We start from the raw sequence: 12,989 nt of genomic DNA, 5'->3' as shown, positions 1-12,989 counted from the left end.
ATCGCCGGCCGGCGTCACTACAATCTGTCTACTACAGCACTGTCACTGCATCAAACCGCTATCACCGCAAAACTGGCTTGCTACCTACATCGTCATCGTCATCGTCATCGTCATCGTCATCGTCATCGTCATCGTCATCGTCATCCTACAAATCATTTACTATATATCTCACGCATCTCACAAAACTCAACCAACTTTTACCAACCCTCAAAATATATCTGGTACTTTTATGGTGTTCTTTCTTTGTTGTTCTTTGTTGTAGTTCTTTGTGGTTAAAATAACACGTGAATAAACAGAGAAATCAAACGCCTACCTCGCCACTCAGACACAACGGACAAAATACCTGTTACTCTGTTGCAGTTTTCTAACACTAATTAGCGGCACACCCATTACTTTGCACAAAGTCGCCAGCCTCTTATGTGTAGCATATGTTCTCTCCTTCGCTGTCTCTCAAATTCCTACTGTCAAAACGTGTGCCGCTCGTAAAAGTGTTCACTTCACTTTTTCACAACTGCTTCTTTCGTTTTTGTCACCTTGCGCGCCCTGCTCGTATAACATGTAAAGAACTCGTCTTTGTACATACACACTTTTTTACAAGAGCGTTCACCTCAGCATTTATTTAGCTGTGAGCTGTGCACGCGTGTGTTAAGGTTTCATTTTTGTGTGCTTGCTTGTCAGTTTGTACGTTCCTTTCTTTCTTTATCATACTTTGTACCTGGTACTTTTGACGGCACACACACACACACACACACACACACACACACACACACACACACACACACACACACACACGCACGACAGCACAGCACAGAGACCCCCCAAAAAGTGGCCCTGTACGGTAATGTTGCTTGAATCTTCGGCTGATGTCTCCACGGCTTTCATTGGCTAAAATCAGAGCGGCGCGCCAGGGCTGCGAATGCCTTTCCCATATAAAACGTCTCTCTAGTTCCTGGCTGCTCAGTCGACTCTAACTTCGAAATGGCACGTACCAAGCAAACCGCCCGTAAATCCACCGGAGGAAAAGCTCCTCGCAAACAGCTGGCAACCAAGGCCGCTCGCAAAAGCGCCCCTGCCACTGGAGGAGTCAAGAAACCTCATCGTTACAGGCCTGGAACTGTGGCTCTTCGTGAGATCCGTCGTTACCAGAAGAGCACCGAGCTCCTGATCCGCAAGCTGCCCTTCCAGCGTCTGGTGCGCGAAATCGCCCAGGACTTCAAGACAGACCTGCGCTTCCAGAGCTCTGCCGTCATGGCTCTGCAGGAGGCCAGCGAGGCTTACCTGGTCGGTCTCTTTGAGGACACCAACCTGTGCGCCATCCATGCCAAGCGTGTCACCATCATGCCCAAGGACATCCAGCTGGCCCGCCGTATCCGCGGAGAGCGTGCTTAAGTTGCCCCTCCAACGGTTCCGACTCCTCCAAACCCGGCTCTTTTCAGAGCCACCTTCATTTTTCCCAAAAGAGTTGGTCTGCTCTCGTTGCCATCCTAATTGTTACACTCGTAGCAACCATAAACATTTCCTTTCAACACCCTCCCTAAGTACTCGCACTATAGTCACACTCCATTTAACGAACCAAAAACTCCAGCCCTTGTGTTGTCCCTGCGCATATGATCATTTCAAACCCCTATTTGTCATCTGTATTTGACCAAACATCAACAGCTAATGCATTTCAACAATTTGCCTTCTCTCTCTGCCCTATGGACGGCTTTCTTGTCCAAAATGAGCACTCTCACTACAAAATCATGGTCAAGAATGCATTATTTCTATCCCGCAAATCGTTACTTTCTATCTCTAATGCAACACAACACCAATGGGAGGGATCCCTTTCTCTATGAGTGAAGCTCTGTGTGATGAGCACAAATGAATGAGCACGTCATAATCCATTCTGCTTGTGCGCCTATCGACACTGGTTGGCATCAAATTGACCCCGTCTGTGGCTTGAAGCGCTCCAATTTGATATCAATAAGTGATCATTTTATTTGCCTCTCATCATTTTCTTGACAGTTCCCTTTCGCTCAGTTGCAATCATACATCCAACCCCCTGCCCTCCCTCCTTCTCTTTTGTTTACGTAGCCAACACTTGTATAGATTTACGACGACACTATCAATGACAAAACAATAACAAACAATAGTGTTTTAATATGTAAACACGAAGGAGTTAGCAGTGGCAACGAGACACATTCAGCCCCTCTTGGGAAAATGAAGGTGGTCCTAAGAAGGACCGGAGAAGGGTTATTGTGGATGCGAGATCCGCGACTTGATGCGTCTAACCACCGAAGCCGTACAGAGTACGACCCTGGCGTTTGAGGGCGTAGACCACATCCATGGCGGTCACAGTCTTCCTCTTGGCGTGCTCAGTGTACGTGACGGCATCACGGATCACGTTCTCCAGGAATACCTTGAGAACTCCGCGAGTCTCCTCGTAGATGAGACCAGAGATACGCTTGACACCGCCACGGCGAGCCAGACGACGGATAGCGGGCTTGGTGATACCCTGGATGTTATCACGCAAAACTTTCCTGTGACGCTTGGCGCCCCCCTTTCCGAGACCCTTTCCTCCTTTACCACGGCCAGTCATGATGAATGTTTCTACGAGTCGTGCGATTCGAGAATGCTTCTCAGCTCGCCGGCGCAGCCGCCTTATATACAGCAGACGCGGGCCCGTGAGAAAGCAAAACACCGCTCCACAAGCGTGAACTTTGATTGGCTGAGAGAGCGAAGAGTCGCCTCGCTCTATTTTCACACCCACTGTCTGTGTCTGTGTCTGTGTCTGTGTCTGTGTCACTGGTCACTGTCACTGGTCACTGTCACTGGTCACTGTCCACTGTCACTGTCAGCAAATGTCTTCAGCTCAAGTAAAACACATCATATCTCAAATTGCTCATACCCAGCCCCAACCTGCAATGTGAAAAGTCTGTGTGGCAGGAATTGCAGCTATATGATCATTTAGATACATTGCTGCAAAGAAGGACATCATTATCATTATCATTATAGCCTGCGGCACATCGATTCAAGTTGTACATTCTCCATGTGAATGTGATGCAACTTGAAGCCTGCTCACTTGAAACGTTGCTTGTTGGCGTAGCAACTCGATTCACCTTACCTTCTTCGTCTTCTTGTTCTTGTTCTTGTTCTTTTTGTTCTTGTTCTTGTTCTTCTTCTTCTGCCTTCGTGGGCTGAAACTCCCACGCACACTCGTGTTTTTGCACGAGTGGAATTTTACGTGTATGACCGTTTTTTTCCCCGCCATTAAGGCAGCCATACGCCGCTTTCGGAGGAAGCATGCTGGGTATTTTCGTGTTTCTATAACCCACCGAACTCTGACATGGATTACAGGATCTTTTCCGTGCGCACTTGGTCTTGTGCTTGCGTGTACACACGAAGGGGGATACGCCACTAGCAGGTCTGCACATAAGTTGACCTGGGAGATCGGAAAAATCTCCACACTTAACAGGCCGGGCCTGGATTCGATCCCTCGACCTTCCGATTACTAGAGGCCGACGTCTTACCACCCCGCCACAGCGCCCGTCGGATTCACCTTATCAATTAGGCTTCACATTCACTTGTCATCCACGTTTGTTTTGATGCGATCACCTACCGTAGGCAGGGTTCAGGCAGGCACCCGTGGTGCATGTGGTTGTTGGACAAAAGCGTTTTTGTGGCTGTGATTTGTGCATGCCTTGACTATTTTCATCTGTACAACATTGTGTATGTATGTATGTATGTATGTATGTATGTATGTATGTATGTATGTATGTATGTATGTATGTATGTATGTATGTATGTATGTATGTATGTATGTATGTATGTATGTATGTATGTATGTATGTATGTATGTATGTATGTATGTATGTATGTATGTATGTATGTATGTATGTATGTATGTATGTATGTATGTATGTTCCTGATATGACTTTATCTATGTGATTTGCTGGATGGCACAAAGCAGCCTCTGCCTGATAATAATAAAACAAGTCGCGTAAGGCAAAAATACTTTTTCAGCAAGACCGTATATTCGTAGCATCGTAAGTCCACCGCTCGTGGCAAAGGCAGTGAAATTGACAAGAAGAGCGGGGTAGTTAGTAGTTGCGCTGAGAAGGATAGCACGCTTTTCTGTACCTCTCTTCGTTTTAACTTTTTGAGCGTGTTTTTAATCCAAACATATCATATCTATATGTTTTTGGAATCAGGAACGGACAAGAAATAAGATGAAAGTGTTTTTAAATTGATTTCGAAAATTTAATTTTCATCATAATTTTTATATTTTTAATTTTCAGAGCTTGTTTTTAATCCAAATATAACATATTTATATGTTTTTGGAATCACAAAATGATGAAGAATAAGATGAACGTAAATTTGGATCGTTTTATAAAAAAATTGCTAAAACAAATACATCCGGGGATATCATTCCCAGGAACTCTCATGTAAAATGTCATAAAGATCGGTCTGTTTGGTCTGAATCGCTCTACACACACACACACGCACAGACAGACAGACAGACAGACAGACAGACAGACAGACAGACACAGACAGACACAGACACACAGAGACACACCGAGACACACAGACACAGACACACACAGACACACAGACACATACACACACACACACACAAACACACACACACACACACACATACATACATACATACATACATACATACATACATACATACATACATACATACATACATACATACATACATACATACATACATACATACATACATACATACATACATACATACATACGACCCTCGTCTCGATTCCCCCTCTATGTTAAAACATTTAGTCAAAACTTGACTAAATGTAATGAGGGTTTATTAATTTTAACCCTTGGTCTATTCGCACTTTCATGACGACTTGTTGTGATGCTGATTATTATTGAATTTGTGTATGTGTAATGATGTTGTTTACGTCTGAATTGTGTAGTGGCTATAAGTAATAACAACCCCCAAAACGGCTGGGACATTGACGACAAAAAACAAAACCAAAACAACACAACACCACTTTTTCACTGGCAAAGCAAGCAACGAGACGTCTATCTCTCTTGGGAAAAAATAGGTGGTCCTGAGAAGGACCTGTTGTAGAAGAAGGTGAAAGAGGCAAAGTTGTTATGCCTTGCCACCGGGAGCCTTGGTCTGGGACTTCTTGGGCAGAAGCACAGCCTGGATGTTGGGCAGCACACCACCCTGGGCGATGGTCACACCCGACAGAAGTTTGTTCAACTCCTCGTCGTTGCGGATGGCCAGCTGCAGGTGACGGGGGATGATTCTCGTCTTCTTGTTGTCGCGGGCAGCGTTGCCTGCCAACTCCAGGACCTCAGCGGCCAAGTACTCGAGCACGGCAGCCAGGTACACGGGGGCACCGGCACCCACACGCTCGGCGTAGTTGCCCTTGCGCAACAGACGGTGGATACGACCCACGGGGAACTGAAGTCCAGCACGGGACGAGCGAGACTTGCTCTTTCCCTTAACCTTTCCTCCTTTGCCGCGACCAGACATGATGCAAGTTGGATGATGTTTGAAAAATTCGTACGCAAAGCGAACGAATCCAATAATGCCAACGCCGACGCGACCGACCCCTTTTATACCCATCACTAGCCCTCCAACTGCACGTCGAGTCAACGGCAAAATCCACCAATGGCGAGCGCCCCTTTGGCGGCACTGCCGGCGCGAGTGTTTGCGCACTGTATAAAAGAGCGCGGTCGGCTTGGCGGCGCTACCTTTTGCGACTCACAACCCGCAGACGAATCAACCATGCCACCCAAAGTTAGCTCCAAAGGCGCCAAGAAGGCCGGCAAGGCCAAGGCTGTTCGCTCCGGCGACAAGAAGCGCAAGAGGAAGAGGAAGGAAAGCTACGCCATCTACATCTACAAGGTGCTCAAGCAGGTGCACCCCGACACTGGCATCAGCAGCAAGGCCATGTCTATCATGAACAGCTTCGTCAACGATATCTTTGAGAGAATCGCCGCTGAAGCTTCCAGACTGGCCCACTACAACAAGCGCTCCACCATCACCAGTCGGGAGATCCAGACCGCGGTCCGCCTCCTCCTCCCCGGTGAGCTGGCCAAGCACGCCGTCAGTGAGGGCACCAAGGCCGTCACCAAGTACACCAGCAGCAAGTAGACTCTTAAAACTGCTGTTTGGCCAAACCGGCAAACGTAAAACACACAGGTCCTTCTCAGGACCACCCACTTTTTCCAGAGAGAGATGAATTTCTCGTTGCCAACGAACCAACTCAATACACACTCAATACACAATACACAATACACAATACATGTACACAACAATGTCTCTCTCTCCTTCCCTATATTTAATTTAGTAGTCAAGGAACCAACGGATCCAACGGATCCAACATCTATCTCGGGGACAAAACTCCATTATAATATTTACCCATTATAATGTAAAAGCGTATAAGCATATAGTAAACATCCAACAAATAACCAAAACTACATAAACAAACAAAAAAATCACTTGTCAACCGTCAAATTAGTGTCATCAATATCCGCCGGCCGGCGTCACTACAATCTGTCTACTACAGCACTGTCACTGCATCAAACCGCTATCACCGCAAAACTGGCTTGCTACCTACATCGTCATCGTCATCGTCATCGTCATCGTCATCGTCATCGTCATCGTCATCGTCATCCTACAAATCATTTACTATATATCTCACGCATCTCACAAAACTCAACCAACTTTTACCAACCCTCAAAATATATCTGGTACTTTTATGGTGTTCTTTCTTTGTTGTTCTTTGTTGTAGTTCTTTGTGGTTAAAATAACACGTGAATAAACAGAGAAATCAACGCCTACCTCGCCACTCAGACACAACGGACAAAATACCTGTTACTCTGTTGCAGTTTTCTAACACTAATTAGCGGCACACCCATTACTTTGCACAAAGTCGCCAGCCTCTTATGTGTAGCATATGTTCTCTCCTTCGCTGTCTCTCAAATTCCTACTGTCAAAACGTGTGCCGCTCGTAAAAGTGTTCACTTCACTTTTTCACAACTGCTTCTTTCGTTTTTGTCACCTTGCGCGCCCTGCTCGTATAACATGTAAAGAACTCGTCTTTGTACATACACACTTTTTTACCACCACGCCACTGCGACCATCTGTTACAAGATAATTCACAACACCACTGTCATAGACTAAAGGTAAATACTTTCTAAAACAGCTTGAGGAACCATTATCAACTTTATTGATTTTGTTACAATAAATCAGCCGTCATAATGAAAGCATAAACGTCCTCCGAAAGCGGCGTATGGCTACTTGAATGGCGGGGTAAAAATAGTCATACCCGTAAAAACACACTCGTGCAAAAACATGAGTGAACGTGGGAGTTTCAGCCCATGAACAAAGAAGAAGAAGAAGAAGAAAGCATAAACTCTGTTATCTTTTCTCTTACTTGTATGACTTTTGCGCACATTTCGAGCAGACGAAAACACAACATGGCGGCTCTCGCTCCTCCAACTATCGCGAGACACAAAAAACCGAAATCTCGCGCGCGCGAGATCCTGACACATCCGGTGTTTCTCTGTACCGTACGCTATCTTGTCACGACAACTTGTTGACAAACGAAGATTCACGAAAGAAAGAGAAAAGCGCCGAGTCTTGCGTAGAGAGCTAATAAAGTACCGGTAATCGCTAACCGAGCGAAATGAAAATCCGCGGCGACTTCCATTAGGTGAATGCTATTTAAGTTTAGGTAACGTTTTAGCCGCATCTTTTTATAAGCCGCAATGCGATTTTTTTTTTTAAAGTCGCGGCTTGTAGTCCGTCAAATACGATACCCCAAGATATCCTTGAATGCTACACACCTGAAGTAGACTGAAATGGAATGGCATGTGAATACAGATCGTGAGCGGAATTAAAAAAAAAAAGATATGCCCCAAGAATCCTTGAATGCTGGTTGCTACACACCTGAAGTAGACTGAAGTGGAATGACCTGTGAGTACAGATCGTGCCTGCGATGTTTCCAGACCGGCATGTCTTGACGTATTTGAGCCAGGTAAGCTAGGTCTACCTCGCCTACTGCAATGTCTGTTCCTTCTTTGCACTGAGCAATCACTGTACCCCACGGATCCACAATCTGAAGAAAACAGACACAATTTGGAGAATGAATGACAACATGAACTGGCATTAACCTGATTTTTTCTCTCAAACTTTTTGAGGTCTTAAAAGGGGGTTCCACTGTATGCCTGTGCCTTGCACAATTCAGTGGAGAATATTACCCACAGTTATTGAATTGAAATTTATCTTGCTATACATACCTATCTTGAAACTGCTGAATAAAATACACATAATGATGCATTCCCAACATTAACAAGTTGCAGTCACAAAAGAGCTACAAAACTTGAAGTCTGACCTGAGGCCAAAAATCCTGGAACGCTGAAGAAGAAGAAGAAGAAGAAGAAGCAGTCACAAACAATGACAGTGGAACCCTCCTTGAAAGACCAAACAATAACTTCCCCCTTTTTGAGACCTGGATTTTTTTCAGATTTTGTGATCAAAACATCTGTAAATTTACCCTTACTTTAAGACTCCCTTCTTTCAAAGACCTGATTTTATAAGATTGGAGGACTGGGTGGCCGAGTGGTAACGCACTTGCGCTCGGAAGCGAGAGGTTGCGAGTTCGACCCTGGGTCAGGGCGTTAGCAATTTTCTCCCCCCTTTCCTAACCTAGGTGGTGGGTTCAAGTGCTAGTCTTTCGGATGAGACGAAAAACCGAGGTCCCTTCGTGTACACTACATTGGGGTGTGCAGGTTAAAGATCCCACGATGGACAAAAGGGTCTTTCCTGGCAAAATTGTATAGGCATAGATAAAAATGTCCACCAAAATACCCGTGTGACTTCGAATAATAGTCCGTAAAAAGTAGGATATGCGCCGAAATGGCTGCGATCTGCTTGCCGCTGTGAATGCGTGATGTATTGTGTAAAAAAAATTCCATCTCACACGGCATCAATAAATCCCTGCGCCTTGAATATGTGCGCAATATAAAATTGCATAAAATAAAAAAATAAATCCCTGCGCTTAGAACTGTACCCATGGAATACGCGCGATATAAGCCTCATATTGATCGATTGATTGAAGGTCTTCGAAAGGGGGTTCCACTGTAAAAGCAGCATAAACATCATCCTCGCTGTTTTGTTTTGACTACAGTGAAAAAAACCTTTTAAGACCTCCAAAAGTCTGAGAAAATTATAGGTCTTAAAAAGGAGGGAAACTTAAAATGGGGGTACATTTACAGAGGTTATGAACAGAAAGTCTGAGAAAACAAGGTCTTAAAGGGGAGGAAGTCTTAAATTGGGGGGTCTTGAAAGGGGGGTGCAACTGTATGATCGATACTCTACCATGGCGTGTCCATAAGATGTCCGCTTAGCGTTGTGTTTTCCTGTCTGGGCTGCTGCAACGACGTAACACTGGTTTTCAATGGCGCGAGCTCGGAGCAACACTTCCCAGTGGGCCATTCCCGTCGTCTGTGTGAAGGCTGATGGGAAGGTTAAAATGTCCGCTCCCTGCTGAGCTAGCGCTATTGACAGCTCTGGAAACCTCACATCATAACACTTAAACACATTAAGGAAAAACAATGCGTAGAAGGCAGACATAAATAATATCAATAATGTATACCTTTTAGAAATTAACCAGTTCTGCATTCACAGGTTTCTACTTTATTCAAGACAATGATGTCTCATACATGGCCAATGGTATGAAGTCAGATAACCTTTTATAAACACAAATGCATGCATACATACACAAATGCATGCATATCATAGAGGTAATTTTTGTCAATAATAAACGTTCCATTAACCTACAATTCTTCTTTATTACCTCATTGGCATCTTAAAAGCGAGTTACATCCACGCTTCTAAGATAAGTTCATTATCTGTATCATAAGTGTTTGTTTGTCTGTCTGCTTAAAAGACCAGTGGGTCGACGTACTGTAAATGTAACGTTCTGTTTTGTCAATAACAAAGTACTCCATTAAACTACAACTCTTGTTTTCTGATTCTGAATATATTGGAACATTAGCAGTCTACCTGTTTTTGGGTTAGAGTAAGTGCAAGTTGTGCTGAACCAGTCTCCTGGCACTTGTGAGGATATCAACTTAACAAGCATTGAAATGAACATGCGACTTTCATCCTCATGTTTGGAGGTCATACAACCACAAATGTGTGAGTGTGTGAATTTTTAAAGCTCAAATCTTAATGTCTGAGAAAACCTAAAAGTCAAGGTGCTTGGCAGGCCATGCATACTTTTTATAACAGTGAGGGCAGATGATCAATGCTTGTTTAAGTTAATGCACCATTTTATTACATTTAGTCAAGTTTTGACTATATGTTTTAACATATGTTTTAACATTCGAATGTCCATGTGTGAATGGGTAAGTTGAGCGTATAAGAATGTCCATGTGTGCGATGTGTAAGTGAGACATGGATGTGTTCATGACTGAATGCGTAAGCACAATGCAAGGAATGGCCAGAAGGTATGTGGGAGGTGTGTTTATAACCTGCCCTGTTACATAGTGCTATATGTCTTATGTAAAAACAATGTCCTGTTTGTATTATTGTTATGTACCACGCCTGAATTTCTCTATGAGATAATAAAGTATTCTTATTCTTCTTATTCTTATAGACGGGGGAATCGAGACGAGGGTGTGGTGTATGTGTGTCTGTGTGTGTGTGTATGTGTAGAGCGATTCAGAGAAAACTACTGCACCGATCTTCATCAAACTTTACATGAGAGTTCCTAGGTATAATATCCCCAGACTTTTTTTTTCTTTTCCGATGAATGTCTTTGATGACGTCATATCCAGCTTTTTTTAAAAGTTGAGACCGCTTTGTCACGCTCTCATTTTTCAACCAAATTGGTTGAAATTTTGGTCAAGCAATCTTTGACGAAGTCTGGACTATGGGATTGCATTGCAGCCTGGAAGCTTAAAAATTAGTTAATTAGTTTGCTCATTGAAGTTGTCCTTAAAATTGATTTGTTTGCATACAGTTTTAAAATTGATTGCATCATATTCTTCATCAAAATTCTGAATCTAAAAATGTATACATATGTCATGTTTACTCTTAAAATGTGATCATAATTAACGAAAATCGGTTAATTAGTAATACAAATTACAATTAAAATTTAAGAAATCGATCCAAAAATAATTTCATCTTATTCATTATCATTTCCTGATTCCAAAAACATATATATATATATGATATGTTGTATTTAAAACAAGCTCAGAAAGTTAAAAAGAACACAGAAAAGCGTGCTTTCCTGCTTAGCGCATAATACACTACCGCGCTATTCTGGCTAGTCAATTTCACTTCGTTTCGCAAATTATAACAAATGAGCGATTTCCATCTCGCGGAGATCGACGAAGCTGTATTGTCTTGGTAAAACAATGCAGTGCGATCAGTTTCATTCCGTGAGTTTGACAGCTTGACTAAATGTAGTAATTTTGCCTTACGTAACTTGTTTGTTTTATGTTTGATTTGATTCACAATCCATCCAAACCTTGCTCGTATGTGTGCTCAGTTAAAATGAAAGTCCTTCATAACTAAAAAAAAACACCACCCAACGGTTTATGTCATCACGTCACAATAGACGCTCGTAAAACCTGAGCTTAACTGCCAAATAACACAACAGTTCTGAAAGATTTTCCGTCTGTCCTCTACAAAGCAAAAAGTGAATATTCAAAGAGACTGAAAATCTCGATTCCCAGCCTATCTGAAAACATTTAGTCAATACTCGCCTCAACTTAAAAACAGACAATTCAAACACCCCCCCCCCCCCCCCCCCCACACACACACACACATATTTTTACAAATTAATGATGACTAAACAAGAGGAGGTAGTCAAGGATACAGTCGAAAGCGCAACTCTCCCAACAGGTGTCGACACAGGTGTTACGATGCTCTGCCCTGGTACTGTATAGTCGCTCTCACACAGTCTAACGCGTCCTTGAAGGTCAAGGTCAAAGAGATGTGTCTTGTTGTACGTAGCCCTGATATTCCCCTCATCGTCAATGATGATGTGGGTGTTCTGTACTCTGGTTGGGTCACTTTCTGGTCCCTTTCGTAAATAACAAGGACAGAAAGAGAGACACAAATTTATGGTAAAAAGTCACAATCCTTTTAGTTTTACATGTGGTCGCAGCTAACCCATAAGATAACCAGTCTTAAAATAACACAAAAAACAAAATACATGCCACAGGTACAGAATTACCTGTTGTACATGGTCATAGGCACAAAATGGCGCCGAATCAGAAAAAGTGATACAAAAAGTCTCTTGCTGATGCTTCTTTTTTATGTAAAATCGTGAACATGTATGTATAATAATAGGTTGCAGAAAAGTCCAAACACTTAATGTTGTGATGTAGAACGAGAATATGCACAGTATACATGATGATTTTATGACATGAAACTTGCTTAATCTTTCAGATCCTGTCACCTTTTGATGAAATCCTCCAATGGACAGCCACAGCTGATGTTGCCTGGCAGCATCCCGGTAACGAGATACTAGGTCACCATCAAGCGACTCGGCCATTTGCATGGACTGCTCTTTGGAGTCGGCAATGTAGTCACATGCTTCAGGGAAATACACCATCTGCTCAAAAAGACACACTGAACACTTGTTAAATACTCCAAACCCTAAGGGTAGTGACTGTCAGAACAAAATGAAACCATGACAAATTATAAGAAAAAAATCAGACTCCACATGATAATAACAGTGATTTATAATGACCAATCAAGTCCTGAGATTTTTTCTGTCAATTTGGTATTTTTTTTACAGTACGCGCTCCTGCAAGCGGCAGTGTGTTGACACTTATATGAATGTTACCAATTTTCATCTGAACCCAGAATAATAAATCAACTATAAAGACCCTTTTTTTTGTTATCCACGATTGTGACCATTTTCTTCAACAGAACAAAAACCCAAAGAATCCAAACCCGGATCTCCAACTTTAAATGGAAAGAAAAGCAATTA

General features: G+C 43.0%; 5 protein-coding genes across 5 annotated transcripts; 2 read left to right on the top strand and 3 right to left on the bottom strand.

Moving 5' to 3' along the window:
• Window positions 1-956: 956 nt before the first annotated feature.
• LOC138957751 (histone H3) lies at window positions 957-1,484 on the top strand. Its single transcript, XM_070328808.1, has one exon. The coding sequence runs from the start codon at window positions 979-981 to the stop codon at window positions 1,387-1,389; it is 411 nt and encodes a 136-aa protein (XP_070184909.1). The 5' UTR covers window positions 957-978; the 3' UTR covers window positions 1,390-1,484.
• Window positions 1,485-1,966: 482 nt separating this feature from the next.
• On the bottom strand, window positions 1,967-2,621 carry LOC138957748 (histone H4). The gene has a single exon (XM_070328804.1). The coding sequence runs from the start codon at window positions 2,576-2,578 to the stop codon at window positions 2,267-2,269; it is 312 nt and encodes a 103-aa protein (XP_070184905.1). The 5' UTR covers window positions 2,579-2,621; the 3' UTR covers window positions 1,967-2,266.
• Window positions 2,622-4,828: 2,207 nt separating this feature from the next.
• Window positions 4,829-5,718, bottom strand: LOC138957749 (histone H2A-like). The gene has a single exon (XM_070328806.1). The coding sequence runs from the start codon at window positions 5,594-5,596 to the stop codon at window positions 5,114-5,116; it is 483 nt and encodes a 160-aa protein (XP_070184907.1). The 5' UTR covers window positions 5,597-5,718; the 3' UTR covers window positions 4,829-5,113.
• On the top strand, window positions 5,719-6,193 carry LOC138957750 (histone H2B, gonadal). Its single transcript, XM_070328807.1, has one exon. It carries the CDS (start codon window positions 5,759-5,761, stop codon window positions 6,125-6,127), a length of 369 nt encoding a protein of 122 aa, XP_070184908.1. The 5' UTR covers window positions 5,719-5,758; the 3' UTR covers window positions 6,128-6,193.
• A 373-nt stretch (window positions 6,194-6,566) lies between these two features.
• LOC138957747 (nitrilase and fragile histidine triad fusion protein NitFhit-like) lies at window positions 6,567-12,647 on the bottom strand. Its single transcript, XM_070328803.1, has 6 exons — window positions 12,453-12,647; window positions 11,868-12,074; window positions 9,359-9,571; window positions 7,928-8,096; window positions 7,100-7,119; window positions 6,567-6,650 (listed from the first exon to the last, which is right to left on the bottom strand). Exons 1-6 carry the CDS (start codon window positions 12,606-12,608, stop codon window positions 6,567-6,569), a joined length of 849 nt encoding a protein of 282 aa, XP_070184904.1. The 5' UTR covers window positions 12,609-12,647.
• Window positions 12,648-12,989: the final 342 nt, after the last annotated feature.

The sequence above is a fragment of the Littorina saxatilis genome, unplaced genomic scaffold, assembly GCF_037325665.1.
Source record: "Littorina saxatilis isolate snail1 unplaced genomic scaffold, US_GU_Lsax_2.0 scaffold_2817, whole genome shotgun sequence".
Taxonomy (NCBI): Eukaryota; Metazoa; Mollusca; class Gastropoda; order Littorinimorpha; family Littorinidae; genus Littorina; species Littorina saxatilis.
The sequence above is the reverse complement of the archived record's forward strand: the minus strand, read 5'-3'. Positions and strand labels throughout refer to the sequence as shown.

Coding starts and splice junctions, on each gene's coding strand:
- LOC138957751 (XM_070328808.1), top strand. CDS start 979: ATGGCACGTACCAAGCAAACCGCCCGTAAATCCACCGGAGGAAAAGCT.
- LOC138957748 (XM_070328804.1), bottom strand. CDS start 2,578: ATGACTGGCCGTGGTAAAGGAGGAAAGGGTCTCGGAAAGGGGGGCGCC.
- LOC138957749 (XM_070328806.1), bottom strand. CDS start 5,596: ATGGGTATAAAAGGGGTCGGTCGCGTCGGCGTTGGCATTATTGGATTC.
- LOC138957750 (XM_070328807.1), top strand. CDS start 5,759: ATGCCACCCAAAGTTAGCTCCAAAGGCGCCAAGAAGGCCGGCAAGGCC.
- LOC138957747 (XM_070328803.1), bottom strand. CDS start 12,608: ATGGTGTATTTCCCTGAAGCATGTGACTACATTGCCGACTCCAAAGAG. Junction 9,572..11,867: donor GGAGAGTTGCGCTTTCGACT/GTATCCTTGACT, acceptor AATGTGTTTAAG/TGTTATGATGTGAGGTTTCC. Junction 6,651..7,099: donor ATGGTCGCAGTGGCGTGGTG/GTAAAAAAGTGT, acceptor AATGATTTGTAG/GATGACGATGACGATGACGA.